Here is a 23,642-nt window from a genome sequence, read left to right on the forward strand (position 1 = left end):
TAAAAGAAAACATGCCTAATAATTCTGCACACCTGAATATAAGTTGATTTTCATTTCCAGCCTTCATGAACAATTATATATCACTTATACATTATTAAATACTAAATCAATAGTAGTTATTAGGATTACTGTGGTTTTTAGGATTACTGTGGTTTTTAAGTAAAGTTTTAAGTTTAAGTAAGGTTTTTCAGTTCTTTTAAGTAAAATAAAGAAAGAGTATTGCAATAAAAAATAGTCTTTTTTTCTCCTTAACCTCTTGCTGTTCCTGTCGCTTAAGAATAGAATAGAAAAAAAACTGTTGTGACAAGCCATCAGAACCAAACCAAACCGAAAACCGTGGTTAAAAACCGAGGTACAGTGAGGAAAATAAGTATCTGAACACCCTGCTATTTTGCAAGTTCTCCCACTTGGAGGGGTCTTAAATTGTCATTGTAGGTGCATGTCCACTGTGAGAGACATAATCTAAAAAAAAAAAATCCAGAAATCACATTGTTTGATTTTGTAACTATTTATTTGTATGATACAGCTGCAAATAAGTATTTGAACACCTGACAAAATCAATGTTAATATTTGGTACAGTAGCCTTTGTTTGCAATTACAGAGGTCAAACGTTTCCTGTAGTTTTTCACCAGGTTTGCACACACTGCAGGAGGGATTTTGGCCCACTCATCCACATAGATCTTCTCTAGATCAGTCAGGTTTCTGGCCTGTCACTGAGAAACACGGAGTTTGAGCCCCCTCCAAAGATTCTCTATTGGGTTTAGGTCTGGAGACTGGCTAGGCCACGCCAGAACCTTGATATGCTTCTTACAGAGCCACTCCTTGGTTATCCTAGCTGTGTGCTTCGGGTCATTGTCATGTTGGAAGACCCAGCCTCGACCCATCTCCAATGCTCTAACTGAGGGAAGGAGGTTGTTCCCCAAAATCTCGCAATACATGGCCCCGGTCATCCTCTCCTTAATACAGTGCAGTCGCCCTGTCCCATGTGCAGAAAAACACCCCCAAAGCATGATGCTACCACCCCCATGCTTCACAGTAGGGATGGTGTTCTTGGGATGGTACTCATCATTCTTCTTCCTCCAAACACATTTAGTGGAATTATGACCAAAAAGTTCTATTTTGGTCTCATCTGACCTCATGACTTTCTCCCATGACTCCTCTGGATCATCCAAATGGTCACTGGCAAACTTAAGACGGGCCTGGACATGTGCTGGTTTAAGCAGGGGAACCTTCCATGCCATGCATGATTTCAAACCATGACGTCTTAGTGTATTACCAACAGTAACCTTGGAAACGGTGGTCCCAGCTCTTTTCAGGTCATTGACCAGCTCCTCCCGTGTAGTTCTGGGCTGATTTCTCACCTTTCTTAGGATCATTGAGACCCCACGAGGTGAGATCTTGCATGGAGCCCCAGTCCGAGGGAGATTGGCAGTCATGTTTAGCTTCTTCCATTTTCTAATGATTGCTCCAACAGTGGACCTTTTTTCACCAAGCTGCTTGGCAATTTCCCCGTAGCCCTTTCCAGCCTTGTGGAGGTCTACAATTATGTCTCTAGTGTCTTTGGATAGCTCTTTGGTCTTGGCCATGTTAGTAGTTGAATTCTTACTGATTGTATGGGGTGGACAGGTGTCTTTATGCAGCTAACGACCTCAAACAGGTGCATCTAATTTAGGATAATAAATGGAGTGGAGGTGGACATTTTAAAGGCAGACTAACAGGTCTTTGAGGGTCAGAATTCTAGCAAATAGACAGGTGTTCAAAAAATTATTTGCATCTGTATCATACAAATAAATAGTTCAAAAATCATACATTGTGATTTCTGGATTTTTTTTTTTTTTTAGATTATGTCTCTCACAGTGGACATGCACCTACGATGACAATTTCAGACCCCTCCATGATTTCCAAGTGGGAGAACTTGCAAAATAGCAGGGTGTTCAAATACTTATTTTCCTGACTGTATGTATTGAACCGTGGACTTGCCGTGGTATTGTTGCATCCCTAATATATATAATATATATATATATATATATATATATATATATATATATATATATATATATATATATATATATAAAATATATAGCAGTCCCCTATTTTTTAGATGGGACCCTTCAAAAATAAAATTATGGCTAAGAAACTGTTTCACACACGTTAATTCACACACCACTGCCAAAATGCGTCATGCATTGATCAGTCAAAACTGAATAATCGTAGATTGAAGCCTCTTTCAGCAGCTGTGGGGGATGAGTACAGTGCAGTCTACGGTTTAAAACTTGCAGATGTCCTGGTCAGTGTGCGCACGATGACGGACAGGAGTCATAGTCACTTATTCGTCATTAAAGCCATTCAACTGTGCTCTCAGAGTTGGTTATGTTTTCGGTGTAATCCACGCTGGATCACTCTCCTACTCTTTACTCTAATACAGATACAACTTCTTTATGCAGATACAACTGTATATTTATATCACTTTAGCTAGCATTGCGATCACTTGAATATACAGCGACAAGACATCGCTCTAAAATCCCTTCAGTCATGAATGAGCGCGTCTGCCTGTTGATCGCTGATTGGTGACGTCAACACCAATGCCAGATGACTCTGCGTGTTACTCTCAAACCATTGGTAGGCGAACTCATGAACTCGAACGTGATATCAACAGTTTTTTATTTATAGAATTTTTCTCCGTAGCCAAACGCCGCCGGAGATCCGGCACGGTGCCGGAATACTTCAAGCCCTGTGGTTTAACTCTGTCATCTTGTTAGCTGGGTTTGTTAATACTAATGCTAGCAATGCACCTTTGTGCTTCTCCGCATCACAATTTACATCACAGAGATAACACTGCCATCTAACAGTCGAGTTTAAACCAAACACAAAGCCACTGATACGAATCTAGGATGTAAACAAATAAATAAATGGGTAGTTGACAAATAAGCAGGAACATTTTTTTTTTTTAAACACCACTTTTGAAGAAAAATGCATATTATGTAAAGTCTGATTTTTTAGAAAATATAAGGGGTCACTAACTTTGTCAATTATTTCACTGTTTCACTGAAATGGGTCCTATGGTATGACAGAAAGAATTAAGAATATAGGGGTGTTGCACCAAAGGACAGCAGAAATTAACACTTTCAAAAAATTCCAAAAAAGTTAACAATATTAACAATTCTGAGACACAATCTTACCATGTGCAGATGTCATGGGCTTCACAGTAACATGACTTTAAATTGGGTCCTTCAACTAATTAAAGTTGTCAGTGGAAATGCCCGATTTAAAATCAGGATATGGTGTCACACCGGAGGACATGGTTTTCAGTGACAAAATGTATCAAGTTCCTATACTTTTAGAAATATATGGCATATAGACTTGACATTTACTAAATTAGAAAAAAAGATTATGCCTGAGGTATTTATTAACATATGTATGCTTTTCGTTATAATTTATAAAAGTTGTCAATTATTGAACCATGCTTGAGACAGTCACACAATGACAATTTTGAGACAAAGCAGTTTTTATATCAACAAGTCCATGTAAGACAAAGACATGTTTAACCATTTACTGCATTTTAAATCATGGCAATACTAATTATAATAATTTTTATCTTGTGTGATAAAATATAGATAAAATGTTTTTGAGAATCGATACAGTATCGCCAAAAATAATATTGTGATATTCACATGTATCAATATTTTAATACCCTAAATGCAGTTAAAGGCTAAAATAATGTATACAGATTTACAGTACTACTTTAAATAGCCTTTGGTTTTGATAATAATGACAATTACACTTTCCCAGTTTTTGGGCAAATATATCAGCCACCTCTTTTTTTTTTTTGGACTCCTCTGAGAAGACTGGATAGTACTTCTGACCTCTCAGAAGCAGCACTCATTTCACAATCATATCAAAAACCCATTTATATGATCTAGCTGTATACTTTGTTCTACAATGAATGGTCTCCTCCTTTTAGGTCCAGTTCCTCACATGGCATCAAGTCAGAGCTCTATGGGTAACCATTCAGTGCCATTCAGCGCCACTGTCAGGTATTTCTTCCACTAAAGAATGACTCCACTGTTTTGTATCTTGGAAAACTATTCTATCTTAGCATGGATGCCCAGAGTAACATGAGACGTATCTCTTGCAGTAGGGAATTCTCCAGTGGTCCACGGGAGCCTGTGATGAGTCCATCCCATAATGTGGCCTACCACAGAAATTCACCATGGGCGACGCCTGTGTTCAAACTGCCCTCGGCCTACAAATACGGCTCTGTGTCCTCCCAGGGACCCCCTCCATGACATACACTCCAGTCCAACAGCAAAATGGCTAATCACATCTCAAAACATTTTTATATGTCACAAAGCTCTGCTATTTTTACCAGATACTTTCAGGAAAAATACATCAGGCCTATTAAAGTAATCAACATCCAGGCCTGTAGTTGAGCAATGAACACACTGCAGCGCTGACCTGTAACTGACTTTCTTATAATGCCGCAGTGCATTAACGCTGCTTCTCAATGAACAATGAACATCTGTGCTCTTGTTTCCATAAATGTTCCAATGTATCGTAGCAATTAATCACAGACCCTCGTTGAACGGTTTGTGAGTGTGAATTTTAATATGCCATTTTGCACATGACTCGCATTGTGTCAGCAGCATGTGCTGTTAATCACATTCAATATGTTCTCTGCCACATGTTTCTCCTCTGATTCTCTTGATTTCACACTGATGCCATTGTACTGAGGTGTTTAAATCTTGTTCTCATTGATTAAAATGATGCATCTGATAATGTGGCTTGAGTTTGTTTGGGTTTTTCTCTCGTATCTTTTTTATCATCTTCAAAGATGAAGTCGTGAGACACATCTAATCAAATCTTGGGTTCATCCAAACAAATGGATGGATATATTTTCTTACTGTACTAGATAAGGTCAAAATGAGCAAACTAGGCCTGTTTAGAACTTGCTGCTACTAACTCACTAGATCCTATCCTAAATTCATGATTTTCTGGGACTGTATTATAGAAACTTTCTATTTTAATTCTTGATTTAAGATTTTTTTTAAAGTTAAATTTCCTCAGTTAAATTATCATGGATGCTATACAGGATTCTGAGTTAGCTTTCTGCAATACAGCCCCTGGCCCATCAGAGTTCTGTCTTCAATGTAAGTATGTTAGATTTTTCTGCATGTTTTATTATCCAACAGGCAAAATAATCGTAAATTAATCCTTTATATAAAAAAAAAGTAAAAGCACACGGTTTTCTCAACAAACTGAATGAGGCATCATTCATGTTGCACAAATAGAAGTTTAATATTAATGTTTTTTGTCCTTACAATCTGATTTTGTCCTTATTTTCTGGCGAGAGCATACAACCCCATTTCCAGAAAAGTTAGCACATTTTGTAAAATACAATCAAATCCAGAATCTGTTAAGTCAACTTTATTTATATAGTGCTTTTAACAATGCAGATTGTTTCAAAGCAGCTTCACAATGTTAAACAGGAAAATAATGCAACATAATTTTATTCAGCCGTATAGCCGTTCTGGAGAAAATGGTGATGTCATCAGTTCATTTCAATTATCATACAGTGTCAATGTGGGCTTTAGATCAGTAATTTAGTTTATATGGTTAATTTTGTTTAATAATTAGATTTATTTGGATATTTAGTTGAAAAATGTAGTGTCCCCAACTGAGCAAGCCAAGCCAGAGGCGACAGTGGCAAGGAAACCAAAACCCCATCAGGTGACCTAATGGAGAAAAATAAACCTTGGGAGAAACCAGGCTCAATCGGGGTGCTAGTTCTCCTCTGGCCAATTAACAAGCAGCGTATGATTATTATTCTGACAACTTTACAGGTCAGAGGTCATAATAGATCGGAATCTTCGAAAGATCTGGGGCAACACGCCGGAGACGGGTTTATTGAGGATGATGTGTCGATTAAACAATTATTAAATAGGAATAATCGAAATATCGGAGTTATCATGCCGGAGACGGGTTTATTGAGGATGCTGTATTGATGAAACAATTATTAAAGTGCAATATTCGAAAGATCGGAGGCAACACGCCGGAGACGGGTTTATTGAGGATGACATAAAGCGATTTAACAATTATTAAAGAGGAATATTCGAACAATCTGAGTCAATTACTCACAGGGGGAGTCTAATTATGACACGGTCTCTGCAGACACTTCAGGGTCATGCGTTGGTCTTGTCTGGGTGCAGGTCCACCAGCTGAACTTGATATGGCCCGGATCCGGCTGACTGCAGTAGACCTCGGGATAAAACTGAGAGACTAACATTAGCGTAGATGCCATTCTTCTGATGATGTAACGAGTACATCAGGTGTTATGGGAAGTGTTCCCGGTTCCGGCTGACCTAGTTAATGCAGCCTAACAATCATTTACAACCCCAAATCAGAAAAAGTTGGGACAGTATGGAAAACGCAAAAAATGTACTCTATGTACTTTTCAGCACTGTTACCAATGAAATACAAGTTAAAATAAATTTAGAAATCACTTTTTTTTTTGTGTGTGTTTTCCATACTGTCCCAACTTTTTCTGATTTGGGGTTGTAATTGAAAAAGTGTTTTATGTGTATGCCATAGTAAATAGATGTGTTTTTAGTCTAGATTTAAACTGACAGAGCATGTCTGCTTCCCGAACAATACTAGAAAGACTGTTCCAGAGTTTAGGTGCTAAATAGGAAAAGGATCGACCGCCTGCCGTTGATTTCGATATTCAAGGTATTATTAACTGGCCAGAATTTTGAGACCACAGTAGACATGATGGAGTATAATGTGTTAAGAGCTCGCTCAAGTACTGGGGAGCTAAACCATTTAGTGCTTTGTAAGTAATAAGCAAGATTTTAAAATATATGCGATGTTTAATAGGGAGCCAGTGCAGTGTTGACAGAACTGGGCTAATATGGTCATACTTCCTGGTTCTAGTAAGAACTTGAGCTGCTGCGTTTTGGACTAGCTGGAGTTTGTTTATTAAGCAAGCAAGGCAACCACCCAGTGGAGCATTACAATAATCTAGCCTTGAGGTCATGAACGCATTAACTAACTGTTCAGCATGTTGCATTGAGAGCATGCGCCGTAATGTAGATATATTTTTAAGATGGTAGAATGCAATTTTACAGATGCTAGAAACGTGGCTTTCAAACGAAAGATTGGTATCAAAGAGCACACCCAGGTTCCTCACTGACGACGAAGACTTGACAGAGCAGCCATCAAGTGTTAGACAGTATTCTAGGTCAGTGTTTCCCAACCGGGGTGCCGCCTGACGAGAGCAGGGGTGCCGTGTAAAAGTCCTTCAAATAATTAAAAAAAAACTTTTTTCACATTTTTCAAATAATTCTCTCATTGTAAACTTTGTTCAATGCATGCGAGTGCAGCCGGATGTTCGAATATGACCAGTCATTTTCGCCGTCATCACCCGGGTGTAGTGCCAGAATACGCGAATGAGAAGTCGCGCACACTGTGAGAAAATTTGTCTCCTTGTGCACTCATCCGAAAGCGCGCACACGTCTCACAGCGCGCAAATATTGAGTTCTCTTTCAAGTCTTGCTCTTGAACGGACAAACTCACACAAAAATTATGTCAACATGTCCATCTTGAGTATTCTAGCAGACATAGTCTGTATATGCCTTAAGTAAACTTTATACAGTCGAGAAAGACGACGCATATCTGAGCATTAGGTCTTAAAGGGGCAGTAGCCTTTACTGCTGTCTGTTTAATGTCAAACAGCCAAAGACAAGGACATCACTGACTGCTCTTGATTGAGCTTTTGTAAGTTTAATAGGATTAATCTTTAATTTATACACTCAAATATGTAATGTTATTTTACATTTGATCAATTTCTGTACCTGAAAGCTAATGTTAGACGTACCTGAAAAACCTGAAAAACATAGTTTATTTTATTAGTATCTTTGCTCTAGTATTTATTTGTGCTGCTGCTTATATTTAAATTATTTGTTCTTATTATTTTCTTTATTTTTATTTGACAGTAGTCTTTTTTTCCCCTGAACATAGCAAATACTGAACCGTACTGAAACCGTGAACCTAAAACCGTGATACAAACCAAACCATGAGCAATCTGTACCGTTACACCCCTAGCGTAACGTATGCGAGGGGGTGCCACAGAATGGAGAACATTTTCAAAGGGTGCCATGACTGAAAAAAGGTTGGGAAACACTGTTCTAGGTTACTACTTGTGAAGCTTTTTTGTCCAATATTTAAAAAAAACTTTTTTTCTGAATTGAGTTGCAGGAAATTACTGGTCATCCAATTTTTTTATATCAGCTATGCATTCCATTAATCTTGTGAATTGGTAAGTTTCGTCAGGGCGTGAAGAAATATAGAGCTGAGTATTATCAGCATATCAATGAAAACTATCGCCATGCTTCCTATCTTCCTATTATATCTCCCAGTGGTAGCATCTACAGGGTGAAAAGCAACGGTCACTGAGCCCTGCGGTACTCCATACTGAACTTGTGATCGGTGTGACATCTCTTCATTTACTGCTACAAACTGATAACGGTCAGATAGGTCTGATTTAAACCATGCCAATGCAATTCCACTAATGCCTACATCATTTTCAAGTCTATTCAAAAGAATGTTGTGGTCGATAGTATCGAATGCAGCACTAAGATCGAGTAACACTAATAGAGAGATACAGCCACGATCGGATGATAAGAGTAAATCATTTGTAACTCTGATGAGAGCAGTCTCAGTACTATGATACGGTCTAAATCCTGACTGGAAATCCTCCCAGATACCATTTCTTTCTAAAAAGGAGCATAATTGTGAAGACACTGCCTTTTCAAGTATTTTTGACAGAATGGATAGATTTGAGATTGGCCTGTAATTGACTAATTCTGTAGGATCAAGTTGTGGTTTTTTATTAAGTGGTTTGATAATAGCCAACTTAAAAGTTTTCGGTACATATCCTAATGACAAGGATGAATTAATTATATTAAGAAGAGGATCTATGACCTCTGGTAGCATCTCTTTTAATAGCCTAGTAGGTACAGGGTCGAGCATACATGTTGTTGATTTTGATGATTTAACGAGTTTAGCCAATTCTTCTTCTCATAGCAGTGAATGAGTGTAATTGTTCCTCAGTGACACTACAATGCTCGGTCTGATGTGAAACTGTAGTAGACGGCTGCATGGTTAAAAATTTCTTCCTAATATTATCAATCTTACATGTAAAGAAGTTCATAAAGTCATTACTGCTTTGCTGTTTACAAACATCAGAAGTTGAAGCTTTATTTTTGTTTAATTTAGCCATTGTATCGAATAAATACCTATGGTTGTGTTTGTTTTCTTCTAAAGCCCTATTTGCACGGGATAAGTATTATCTGGGGACCTCTGGTGATTTGTAATAATTGCAGAGAATGTCTGTGATCTTAATCCCGTGTGAATCGGCCATGTCTGTAATTTGTAAAGTAAAAATTCCCCCGCAAATTACCTACCATATTTCGCCGAATACCTAGATCCTGTGATAATATTAGTCCCGTGCGAATCGGCATCTCTGTGATTTGGCCGGGATTAGGCGGATCGTATATAATTTTTGTAAGGTTTTTGTGTCCTGTGCGCATTTTTATCTTTATCATTCACAAAGAATGGCGCTAGTCTGCATATAATGCGCAACGTTATGAATTCCTGTGCGGCCGCGCAGATTATACTTTGACTTTAGAATGGGCAATTTGGGAGTAAATTGCTTGAATGGTGTGTTTAACATTATTCTAAATGAAAAACACAAAAACAGAACAGTACAATGACAAACTCGCTTAAATGAGCGCTTTTACATTTAGCTTTGAAACTGAATCTTCCGCCGTATATTGTTAATATATTGCTCAGTTAAGTTTTTAATTGTAGCGTCTGTTCTCTAACTGAACTAAATAATTTTTATTACTATAAAACAATCAAAATGATATCGATACGACTGTTTATAATTTCATACAGCTATATCTATAACGAAAAAATATTTACAAGTCTTGACATCATATCCGGGAGATAGTCAGTAAATTAGAGTAAAATCACAGGCTTGCTTATCCCGTGCGAATGCGCCACGCAAAATTCAGATGTGGGGGAGTAATTTCTAAATCACACGAGATCCACAGATAATACTAATCCCATGCGAATAGGGCTAAAGAGAGTCGAGAAATAAGCAGATCTAGCAGTTTTTACGGCCTTTCTGAATGCGATCATGCGCTCTTTCCACAAATTACGAAAGACCTCTTGTTTTGTTTTCTTCCAGCTGCGCTCCATTTTTCTGGCTACTGTTTTAAGGGCCCGAGTGTGCTCATTGTACCACGGCGTTGGACTTTTTTCTTTAATCTTCTTTAAGCGCAGGGGAGCAACTGTGTTTAAAGTGCTGGAAAAGAGAGAGTCAATAGTTTCTGTTGCAACATCGAGTTCTTCTAAGCTATCTGGGATGCTGAGGAGATGATACTGATGAGGAAGATTATTTAAAAAGCAATCTTTAGTGGCGGCAGTGATTGTCCTGCCATTTTTTAAACGAGGGGGCGGCTTTGCAGCCTTAGCTAAATTAAGTATACATGATACTAGGTAATGATCTGAGATGTCATCGCTCTGCTGCAGAATTTCAACGGTATCAACATTTATTCCATGTGACAATATTAGGTCTAAAGTATGATTATGGCGATGAGTGGGTCCTGACACATGTTGCCTAACTCCAATAGAGTTTAGAATGTCTTTAAATGCTAATCCCAATGCGTCGTTGTCTACATGGATATTAAAATCACTAACAATTAGTCATTTATCTACGGCCAATACTAACTCTGATAGAAAATCAGCAAATTCTTTGATAAAGTCTGTATTGTGCCCTGGTGGCCTGTATACAGTAGCTAACACAAATGTTAAACGGGTTTTATCATGTACACTACATAACTTTACATAAAGCACCAAAACTTCGAAGGAATTATATTTGAAACTAGACTTCTGAGTAATACTGAAGATATTATTATAAATTACAGCAACCCCTCCCCCTTTACCTTTCAGACGCGGCTCGTGTTTATAACAATAATCTAATTGTGGACTCATTTAAAGTAATGTAGTCGTCAGGTTTTAGCCAGGTTTCTGTCAAACAGCACATCGAGATTATTATCTGTAATTATATCATTAACAATAAGCGCTTTTTAACAAATCTGTGATTTGTTAATTCTCTTGAACCTTTATTTAATTGACAAATGTACAAAGAAAATATTTCCAATGCTTTCACTGACCAACTTAATAGTATTTTGTAAATATAATTTTTTTTTTGATGGCTGCAACACACTCCAGAAAAGTTGGGACAGAGGCATGTTTACCACCGTGTCACATCACTTTTCTTTTTAATTACACTTTTTTATCATTTGCAAGTGGATTTATTTACCCAGTCTTGCCTGATATCTGCTCAATAGTCTTTGGTCATCATTGTCTGATTCTCCGTTTCATGATGGGCTGTACATTTTCAAAAAGAGACAGATCTGGACTGCAGGCAGGCAGTCAAACACATCCCTTATACGATGTTTTAGCATGTGCACAATGAGGCCTGACATTGTCTTGCTTCCCAGAAAGGTTGTCATCATTTTTATTGCAGTTTATGTCTCTGTTCAATCCCAATATACACCTCCATGTCAATGGTACCTTCACACACATGCAAAGCACCCGCGTCAAGTTAAGTCACCTTTATTTATATAGCACTTTTTACAATACAGATTGTTTCAAAGCAGCTTTACAGTTAAAAGTTCAGCGGTGGTTCATTTCTATTGTAAAAAAGGTATTAATTTGTTAATTTATCTATACAGCCGCTCTGGAGAAAACAGTGATGTCATTGTCCAGCTCAGTTCAGTTCTCATTCAATGGTGTCAATGCAGGCAGGTCAATCATTTTGTTGAATATGAATGGAAAGTGTCCCAAACTAAGCAAGCCAAAACCCATGGTATATGACAGATGTTTGCTTTTCCACATGTTGCTGATGAAAGTCTGGATGGTCCCTTTCATTTAAGGACTGAGAACTCAATGTCCGTTTTTTCCAAAAACAAGCTGAAACATGGACTCATCTGACCACAGCACACATTTCCACTGTCTTTTAGACCATCTGAGATGAGAGAACTCGGCAGCATCTCTGCATTGATCAGATGTATAGCTTCTCCTTGCGTTACAGAGATTGAAGTTGTATTTCTTGATGCAGCATCAGACTGTGTTAAGTGAAAACGGTCTTCCAAAGTACTCCTGAGCACATTTGGCTTCATTTAACACCGTAGCATGATGGTTTCTCATGCAGTGCCATCTGGGGGCTCAAAGGTCAAGCACATTCAACGGAGGTCTCCTGCCTACTGTCGTTGGGCAGTTTAACTGGTCAGGACAAAGAGACTCATGAACAACCATTACAAAACAAAAAAGCAGCCGTGGATCATCCAGGTAATGACACCGAATTAAGAATCACAGAAACTTTTGAACGGGTCATTTTTATAAATTTCAGGGGGGTTTTTTGGCTATGTACAATATCTTATACTAAATTAAAAAAGAATGCATTTTGTATGATCCCTCTTATTTTGTTAAAATTATGCATGCAGATTCTGCTAGGGGTGTGTAAACTTTTGAGCAAGACTGTTTTGTTAATAAAAAAATAAATTAAAAAAATATATATATTAGGGGTGTAACAGTACACGTATTCGTACCGAACCGTTTCGGTACAGGGCTTTCGGTTCGGTGCACGCGTGTACCGAACGGTTTCCGAATACAGTCTTTAACAGTTAACAGTAGGCTTGTTTTAAGCGCGGAACACACTTCAATCCGAGTTCCCACACGAACATATTAAGTATTTGTAAAATCCATTTTATCACGAAATACAAACGATAAATGCTGTTTTGATGCTCTTTAATGTGGCGTGACTGATCAGTCACTGATCACAGTTCAAGCGGCCACGCGGCGTGCGCGCGTGAACGCGATCATCTGTGAATGCTTGATCATCTCTTCCTAAAGAATAAACATGAATGAACATCTGAAGGTATGTTGAGACATTACTGTCACGTATCATATGTGGTGTAATCGCTCAACCAGTGTTTCCATGATGTGACCAGCGGCTTCATAAACAAACACCCCGACGCTGCTTTCATCGTCGCGGGTGATTTTAACAAAGCAAACCTAAAGAAAGTATTGCCAAACTTTCACCAGCATGTCTCCTGTCCCACACGAGGAGCAAACACACTGGATCATTGCTACTCTCCGTTTAAGAACGCCTACAAAGCTCGTTCACAGCCAGCTTTTGGCAAATCGGACCATGCCGCCATTTTCCTCACACCGGAATATAAACAAAGGCTCGTTCAAGAGCCCCCGGTGAGGAGGGAAGTCAAACGCTGGTCATCCCATTCAGAGATCACGCTACAGGCAGCTCTTGATGACGTCGACTGGGACATGTTCCGCGCGAGTTCTGAAGACGTCAGCGAGTTCACAGAAGTGGCGCTCTGCTTTATTAACACACTGACAGAGCAAGCCACACAAACAATAACTATAACGTCCTTCCCTAATCAGAAACCGTGGGTGGACAGTTCAATTCGCACTGCAGTAAACTCGCGCACCACCGCTTACAATGCCGGTCTCCTAACGGGGGATATGAGGGAGTACAAAGCTTCATGTTACGCCCTCCGGCGCGCCGTTAAAGCCGCAAAACTCCGCTATAAAGACCGAGTGGAATCTCATTTCCAACTCAACGACTCCCGGCGGATGTGGCAGGGACTGAGAACCATCTGTGCTTTTGGAACTAAATCCTCTGCAGAGGTGAGAGCTGATCCGTTACTGGTGAACGAGTTAAACTCTTTCTACGCTCGCTTTGATGGTAATCGCGGCAGCGCGACTCCGGCGAGTGACGCGTCAGAGAGAGTCCCTCAGAGCAGCAACGGTCACGTGATCTCTGTCTCGGAGGACGAGGTTCGGAGGGCACTCAAACGTGTGGATGTCAGGAAAGCTGCTGGGCCGGATGGTATTTCAGGTCGTGTTCTGCGGTCCTGTGCTGATCAGCTCGCAGGGCTCTTTACATCCATATTTAACGAGTCCCTTGCTACATCTGTTGTCCCCACCTCCTTCAAACGATCCTCCATCATCCCTGTACCTAAGATCAGTAAACCCTCTTGCCTAAATGACTATCGTCCAGTGGCTCTCACATCTTTAGTCATGAAGGTCTTTGAGAGACTCATTAAAAACAACATTTGCTCCTCCATTCCTGACACTTTGGACCCTCTTCAGTTTGCCTATCGTCCCAATAGATCGACTGAAGATGCCATTTCTCACGTCCTTCACTCCTGCCTCACTCACATCGACAGCAAAAGTGGGAACTATGTCAGGCTGCTATTTATTGACTATAGCTCAGCCTTTAACACCATAGTTCCCATTAAGCTAACACACAAACTCCTGGATCTAGGCCTGAATTCTTCTCTCTGCCTCTGGATTGAAGATTTCCTCACTGGCAGACCCCAGGCGGTGAGAGTAGGCCAGTTCACCTCCACCTCCATCACCCTGAGTGTTGGAGCTCCACAGGGCTGTGTGCTGAGTCCCCTGCTCTACTCTCTCTACACCCATGACTGTTTGTCCACACACAGCTCCACCTCGATCATCAAGTTTGCTGATGATACTGTTGTCCTGGGTCTCATCTCCAACAACAATGAGACGGCATACTTGGACGAAGTGGAGCAACTGACATCATGGTGCCAGGACAACTGTCTCTCTCTGAATGTTAACAAGACCAAAGAACTGATTGTGGACTTCAGGAAGAGACAGCATCGGTCATACTCCCCTCTCATGATCAGCGGGACACCGGTAGAGAGAGTGAGCAGCTTCAAATACCTGGGTGTGAACATCTCCGAGGATCTGACCTGGACTACACACATCCAGACACAGGTGAAAAAAGCCAGGCAAAGACTGTACCACCTGCGCCAGCTGAGGAAATTCAGGGTTTCACCAGCCATCCTGAAAACTTTCTATCGAGGGGCGATAGAAAGTGTCCTGACTCAGTGCATCACAGCGTGGTACGGGAACAGCACCAGTCACGACTGCAAAGCCCTGCAAAGAGTGGTGCGCTTATCCGAGCGCATCTCAGGCTCAGCTCTCCCGTCTCTGCAGGACATCTACACCAAACGCTGCAGAGGTAGAGCTACTAAAATCATCAGAGACATTAATCACCCTGCAAACTCTCACTTCACCCTGCTGCCATCTGGTAAGCGCTTCCGTAGCCTGATGGCAAAGACTGAAAGATTCAGGAGGAGTTTCTTCCCCCAGGCCATCAGACTCCTGAACTCAGTCACGTGACTTCACTTCACCCCCGCACACACATAAACATACAGTTTTTTAACATTAACATCCACATACTGCAATTGCACTGCACTTTACGTTCCTATTGTTACTGCGTAACAACCTGTAATAAACCTTGCACATTATACTTCTTTATATATACATATTATATATTTTATGTTAACCACTTATTTTTAAGTCTACAGTTTATCTCACTTATCATATCCACATATTTTTTATATTTTTTTTTATCTTATTTCCTATTTTTATCTTTTACTTGATTTATTTATAATTCTACTTATGTTAATACTTTTTATTCTAATTTTATTCTATTTCTATTTAATTTCTTGTAACTGTTATTTGCACTGTCCATGGAGCGGACCTGTTTACATTTCACTGCCAGTTGTATATTGTGTATATAACTGTGTATGTGACAAATAAAACTCTTGAATCTTGAAATCTTGAATCAACGGCGGAAAGACCTCAATATAACTGCTTGTAAACTAAACAATGTCATGTAGCATCACATTTACCTCAGGCAGTCATTCAGTGTCCACGGAATTTTATTCACTAAATATAGTGCATATATTTATATAATATTCATAATACATTTATACATAATATTCATTATATTCTACTTAACCTGTTAGTGATGTCTTGATTATTTCATGTATGTTTAAATAAACCTGTCATGAAAATGACAGACACTGTGTATAATTTATTAGCCTATATTTCAACAACGAATTGGATAAAAAACTATTTTATTATTAGATTTAGAAGTTATTGCAAAAACTGCCTTATGTGAAGTTTACATGTTTGTGTACTATGTTATTTGAGTGTTGATTATTATACCTAAAAATAAATAGCAACTGAATTTAGGCAAATAGTTTGGGCTCTGTTGTTAAACTTGAATAGTAATGTGCAAGTAAGGGCTCCCTATATAGTTTACAGCAATATCTTCAATAAATGTTTAGTTATAATTTAATAATTGAATTAATTTAAGGATAGACACTTTTTTTCCAGTAAATCACTGTTTAATAAAAATAAATAAAAAGCAATTTTGTAAAACTGCTGTACCGAACTCATACCGAACCGTGGCTTCAAAACCGAGGTACGTACCGAACCGTCAGTTTTGTGTACCGTTACACCCCTAATATATATATTTGTGTATATATATATATATATATATATATATATATATATATATATATATATATATATATATATATATATATATATATATATATATATAAATGTATAATACCGGTAGTAGTATAGTAATATAGTAGCAATACACTATAATATATACCGGTAGCCTACATTTCTGTTGTATGGGAATTTAACTCAATGGAATTGAGTAATGACAGAAGTTTTTGGTGAACTATCCCCTTAAAAAATGAGAACAAACCCTTAAGGACAACCAGTATGAACAATAGTAACAGTGATGATTGACTTGGCAAACGTTAGTCACTGCCTGATCTGTTTTCTGGCCTCACAGCTAGTGTATAAGATAATCTACTGAAACATAACATAAACTAGCCATAATGCCCCGTAGAACAGCAAGTAAATGAGGAATATTTACAGTTGCTGTGCATTTAAATTATGCTGCAGCCGCTGCAGTCCCACAGCTCTTATTACTTATGGAAAACCACAAGAGTTAAATGGGTTCCAGCACCTTCAAATATCAAACGCCTCCAGGTACTCAAAGTATTTTATATTGTCTAAAAAAAAATCCTCATAAATCTAATAGCTGCATACAGTGGAGTAGAATATGAACACTTTAGCAACATCTGAAGAGCTGGCCTTATGGAAAACAAGTACTTCAAGTTAATTTTATTAAGTAGCCTATACTTTACTAAAGTTCCAGTAGATTTGTAAGTATACTTTATGTAATAAGTATACCTGTAAGTGTACTGTTTCTATACTTCATGGGACTAAATTGGCCCACTTTTTAGTGTGTAAAAGTATACCTTTAAATATACTTTGTGTAACAGTAGTAAACTTTGAGTAAACAACAAGTTTACAATTAAACAGTGTTTAATTTATACTGCAACTACAAGTTAACTTATAGGTATACTAATACTCTATATTGCCAAAAGTTTTGGGATGCCTGTCTTTACATGCACATGAACTTTAATGATATCCTATTCTTAATCTGTCGGGTTTAATATGGTGTTGGCCCTTTGCAGCTAAAACAGCTTCAGATCTTCTGGGAAGGCTTTCCACAAGGAGTTTGTTTATGGGAATTTTTTACCGTTCTTATAGAAGTGCATTTGTGAGGTCAGGCACTGATGTTGGACGAGAAGGCCTGTCTCACAGTCTCCGCTCTAATTCATCCCAAAGGTTGAAATTGTGTTGAGGTCAGGACTCTGAGCAGGCTAGTCAATTTCCTCCACACCAAACTCACTCATCCATGTCTTTATTGACCTTGCTTTCTGCACTGGTGCAGGTTGTGCACATGTTGAAACAGTAAGGGGCCATCCCCAAACTGTTCCCACAAAGTTGGGACCATGAAATTGTCCAAAATGTCTTGGTATGCTGAAGCATTAAGAGTTCCTTTCACTGGAACTAAGGGGCAACAGCCAAACCCAGACTCGTCCATCAGATTGCCAGACAGAGAAGTGTGATTGGTCACTCCAGAGAACACGTCTCCACTGCTCTAGAGTCCTGGACAGCGTGCTTTACACCACTGCATCCCACGCTTTGCATTGCACTTGGTGATGTAAGGCTTGGATGAGCTGCTTGGCCATGGAAACCCATTCCATGAAGCTCTCTACACACTGTTCTTGAGCTAATCTGAAGGCCACACGAAGTTTGGAGGTCTGTAGCTATTGACTCTGCAGAAAGTTGGCGATTTCTAGTTTAGTTTTATACTGCAAGTACTAAGTTTTCTTTAAGGAACATAACATCATACTTATAGTTTATTATTTATATAATATTTCCTTTAATATTTTACTTTAAGTATACTACTATGTTCCTATTTAAGTATACATTTTTTAAAATTGAAATATACCTTTAACTCTTTCTATTTTAAAAACATTTCATGCATCCTTTTTTATCAACACTTGAATGTGGGTAAGTTTAATTTTAAAAAAAGCAAAATTTTAAACAAAAACCTGAGAAAATAACAGATTCAGAATAATCAACAAAACACAGATGGAGTAGATCAAGTCCATCAACACCCCCACAGCTTCATAGTCGTTAACCCTTCCTGGTTTGACATTTCAACATTAGACAGTTTTGATTTACATGCTGTTTGATGATCATGTTATTTTACATTTGCGTAAGCAATCTTCAATCGCTTGTTTAAACCATATGTTTTGATACAGATTCTTTAGGCCTACTATTTCAGAAGAACAGTGAAAACATGGATCAGTGGTGGGGAAGTAGATTTAAACTAAATTCCCATGTACACGTACAACGTAAAAACAGATACGTTCCTAATTCTGAGTATCTGAATTTTTATACTCAGAATTAGGAACACATCTGTTTTCTTTATAAATCCATATTTTCAAACAATATAAGTTTATAAGACAGTATGTAAAACTATGTGAAAAAATTTTTGAATAGGCTACTCAATCAAAAGATTGAACAATTAGAAGCCAAGTATACCTAGAATACTTAATTATACTTTTAAGTATAAGATCAAAAGATTGAGTCCAACTATACTTAGACCTTCCTGTAAGTCAAGTTTAATTAAGTGCACTTTTAAGTATATTTCTGAGAAGTACATAAAAAGTAGGCTGAAAGTATTAAGTATAAAGTGTTTAAAAGAAGTATACTATTAGCACACTTGAATAAACTTGTATTCAAACTTTTAAACATTTATTAATAAGGGTGTGACAGCGTAAAGTGTGCAGTGAAAGAAGAGACGGTTATAGCTTGAGGGCCTCAAAAGACAGTAGAGATTGTTCCAATGTGTCATATCTGGCATGTTACATAAGCTGCTGAGAAAGATGGCACAATTAAGCTGAGTACAGCTCCTTAAACGTTTGTCTTTGATTTGTTTAGGAAAGTTAATGTCTCAAGGGAACATGGCAGCATGACAGTCAAATGTTTTTTAAACCGCAGTTGCAGGTGGCCTGTAGTTTTATCACATTTAAACCAACAGTTACGTTAATAATGATGTTTCTTATGTCCCTATTTTTCATACTTATGTTTAAGGATTTGCATATGGGTCATTGACAAATAAAGCTTCAAGAAACGTTTTTTTTTAAATCTTTTCAAAACTGATGTAATGCATATTTTTGAGTCTTGAACAATGTTTTTAAACGTTTTAGTTGTTAAATAACAAAAAATTTGTAGTTGTTAAATAACATTTCAGTGTTTAAATTCATTGTTTGACTGTTCTTGACAGTCAATTAGACTCCCCCTGAAATTACGGCACGGCATCCTCAATAAACGTTGATGACTCCGATCGTTCGAATATTCCTATTTAATAATTATTAAATCGATATGTCATCCTCAATAAACCCGTCTCCGGCGTGTTGCCTCCGATCTTCGAATATTCCGATCTATTATGAACTCTGACCTGTAAAGTTGCCAGAATAATAATCATACACTGTTTGTTAATTGGCCAGAGGAGAACCGGCACCCCGACTGAGCCTGTTTTTTCCCAAGGTTTATTTTTCTCCATTAGGTCACCTAATGGGGTTTTGGTTTCCTTGCCACTGTCGCCTTTGGCTTGGCTTGCTCAGTTGGGGACAATACATTTTTCAACTAAATATCCAAATTATTTAATTAATAATATATTAATAATTATTTAATTATTTATTAATATCTAATTAGTAAACTAAATTAACCATATAAACTAAATTACTGATCTAATTACTGATCTAATGCCCACATTGTCACTGTATGATAATTGAAATGAGCTAGATGACATCACCATTTTCTCTGGAACGGATATACGGCTGAATAAAATTCACAAAACAAAAAAACAGCCATGGATCATCCAGGTAATGACACACAGTACTAAGAATCAATAGTTCATAAACTTTTGATCAGGGTCATTTTAATAAATTCAGCAGTTTTTTTTTTGTCTTGTGGACTACATGTAAACATTTTTTTATGTAAAATATTAAAGTAAATAGAAAATAACATGCATTTTGTATGATCCCTCTTATTAAGTTTAAATTATTCCCATTTTCACAGATTCTGCAAGCGGCTCACATACTTTTTCTTCCCACTGTATATATACACTGGCATAATATTATGACCACTGACAGGTGAAGTGAATAACACTGATTATCTCTTCATCACGGCACCTGTTAGTGGGTGCCGTGTGCAAGTGAACATTTTGTCCTCAAGGTTGCTGTGTTAGAAGCAGGAAAAATGGGCAAGCGTAAGAATTTGAGCAAGTTTTACAAGTGCCAAATGGTCCCACTTTATATTAGGCATATTATATTAGGTGGCCTTAACTACTTTGTACTCACATCAAAAATTAAGTACAATGTACTTATTGTGTTCATATTGTATTGTAAAATACTTTTGCTGATATTAAGGTGGGGTACGGGTAAAGTTAGGGACATGTGTGGTGGTATATAGGTTTAAGGGTAGGGTTAGGTGTAAGGGAAGTGTCAATATTATACATTTAATTAGATGTAATTACATGCAGGTATTTTTTTAAATGTAAGTACAATGTAAAAACATGTACACAATACGTGCATTGTTTCAAATTATGGTAACACTTTACAATAAGGTTCATTAGTTATAACATTAGTTAACTACATTAGTTAACATGAACAGATAATGAACTGCGCTTATAAAGCATTTATTTATCTATATTTATGTTGATTTTAACATTTACTAATGCATTATTAAAATCTTGTTAACATTAGTTAATGCACTGTGAACTAACATGAACAAACGATACTCGGTTACTTAACGTAACCTCGGTTCTCTCTAGAAGAGGGAACGAGTATTGCGTAAGTTCCTTACGCTACGGGAAAGTATTCTTTCTTCGAGATTTCTGAAAAACCCAAAATTATCCTTAATTTTGTAACATTGTCAACGCAGTGCGGCAGCCTGGCAGACCATAGCAGGCTATTCCAGCGTGCTATTGGCTGCTCTGCTGGCAACTGCAGCAGCCTATCGGTGAGCCCGCGTGACGTGGCGACCAATGAGGGCGCTTCGCGCCCACCTGGCTTCATTTGCCTACAGGTGGGGCGTGGCCACGTGTATATAAGCGGGGCTCACGGGCTGCATATTCGGTTTTCGTAGTTCTGAAGCGTAAAAGCCCGCGGGGCGCACGGCAAGGAACGCAATACTCGTTCCCTCTTCTAGAGAGAACCGAGGTTACGTTAAGTAACCGAGTATCGTTCTCTTACGAGAGGTTCTCTCGTATTGCGTAAGTTCCTTACGCTACGGGAACATATTGTCAACGCCGTGCGCGCCTCGCATACAGCATATGTATCCCAGGGAACCGGGGAAAAAACACTGCTCGGGCAGGGTGGCCGGTAAAGGAAACGGGCCACCACATATACGGACACTTCATTTGAACTGACGGGTGGTTACAACAGGTGGTTACAACACCCTGTCCAATGAATGAGGGAACGGCACCTGCCGGTCTCCTTCAAATTCACCACACCTTGTCTCATGAATGAGGGAACGGCAACGCCAGTCGCCTTCAAATTCACAATATCTTGTTATATGAGTGAGGTAACGGCACCGCCGGTCACCTTCAAACTCACAACAGCTCGTCTCGTAAATGAGGGAACGGCACCGCCGGTCTCCTTCAAATTCACATGAGCCTAGTACCGAACTTACTACCAGTATGTGAGCTATGTCTGCGCAGAATCACTGGGCAGAACCAACAGCCCTATTGAACTGATAACACTTTCGCCTGTAAGGCAGGAACTTCCAGATTGTAAAATCTCACGAACGTAGACGGGGAGGCCCAGCCTGCCGCCATACAGATATCGTGGATGGAAATCCCTCTGGCCCAAGCCCACGAAGAGGCTATGCCTCTGGTGGAGTGTGCTCTGACACCTAGCGGGCACTGCAGGTGTTTGGAAGCGTATGCAGTTGCAATCGCGTCCACTATCCACCTGGACAGGGTCTGTTTCGAGGAGGCGAGACCTTTAGCGCGCCCTCCAAACGAAACAAATAGCTGCTCAGAACGCCTGAAGGCGGCGGAGCGTGTGACATAAACCCTCAATGCCCTGACAGGGCAGAGGATATTGCCACCGTCCCCCTCGTCGGATGCTGGCAGAGCCGAGAGGGAGATAATCTGCGCCCTGAAGGGAGTGCCGATCGCTTTGGGGACATAACCATGCCTCGGTCTGAGAATGACCTTAGAGTCATTAGGACCGAACTCCATACACGTCGGGCTCACTGAGAGCGCGTGTAGATCCCCCACGCGTTTCACTGAAACCAGAGCTATCAGGAACGCGGTTTTTAGCGAAAGGAACCTTGGTTCCACAGTCTCGAGCGGTTCAAAGGGATGAGCCTTCAGGGCCTCTAGGACCAAGGCCAGATCCCATATAGGAACCAAAGGGGGCCGCGGGGGATTCATCCGTCTGGCTCCTCTGAGGAAACGGATGATGAGCTCGTTCCTTCCTAGCGTGCTACCTAGCGTCGTCTGAGCGAACGCTGCTATAGCCGCCACATACACTTTGAGCGTGGAAGGGGACCTGCCCAGTTCCAAAAGCTCTTGGAGGAAGGAGAGCACCCGCTGGACCCCACATTGCTGTGGGTCCAATCCCTTGGAAACACACCACTCAGTGAACACCGACCACTTAGAACTATATAACCGCCTCGTCGAGGGGGCTCTAGAGTGTGAAATCGTGTTCATAACCCCTTCGGGCAGGTCAACGGGTATCCGTTGGTCACCCATACATGCAGAGACCATCGCTCTGGATGGGGATGCCAAACTGACCCTCCTGCTTGAGAGAGGAGGTCTGCTCTCAGCGGAACTGGCCAGGGGGGTGAGTGCGACAGCTTCACCAGCTCTGGGTACCAAATCTGGTTCTCCCAGCGCGGCGCTATAAGGAGCACCGGGCGGCGCGTCTCCCTGATTTTCGCTATGACCTGGGGCAATAGGGAAATCGGCGGGAAAGCATACAGCGGGAGGCTGGGCCAAGGTTGGGACAGCGCATCCTCGCTTTTGGACAGAAACGTCGGGCAGCGGGCGTTCTCTTTTGTTGCAAAGAGGTCAAGCTCCGCTCTGCCGAATAGGCGCCATACCAGCTGGACTGTCTGGGGGTGCAGGGACCATTCTCCTGAGAGAATGAGGCCCCTGGACAGCTTGTCCGGGCCCACATTGAGGTGGCCCGGTATGTGCGCAGCTCTCAGCGAGCGCAGCGAGCTGTCTGCCCACACGAGCAGGCGTTCTGTCAGATTGCCCAGACACCTGGACC

At 39.7% G+C, this 23,642-nt stretch overlaps 1 protein-coding gene across 1 annotated transcript in view; it reads left to right on the forward strand.

The window, feature by feature from the left end:
* rnf212 (ring finger protein 212) overlaps positions 1 to 4,780 on the forward strand; it is a 37,185-nt gene extending 32,405 nt beyond the window's left edge. The window contains exons 12-13 of the mRNA XM_079838690.1: positions 3,962 to 4,034; positions 4,136 to 4,780. Of these exons, the coding sequence (XP_079694816.1) occupies positions 3,962 to 4,034; positions 4,136 to 4,286 (224 nt within the window). The 3' untranslated portion in view covers positions 4,287 to 4,780. The remainder of the gene's footprint in view (positions 1 to 3,961; positions 4,035 to 4,135) is intronic.
* Positions 4,781 to 23,642: the final 18,862 nt, after the last annotated feature.

This window comes from Gobio gobio, assembly GCF_949357685.1.
Source record: "Gobio gobio genome assembly, chromosome: 16".
Classification (NCBI taxonomy): domain Eukaryota; kingdom Metazoa; phylum Chordata; class Actinopteri; order Cypriniformes; family Gobionidae; genus Gobio; species Gobio gobio.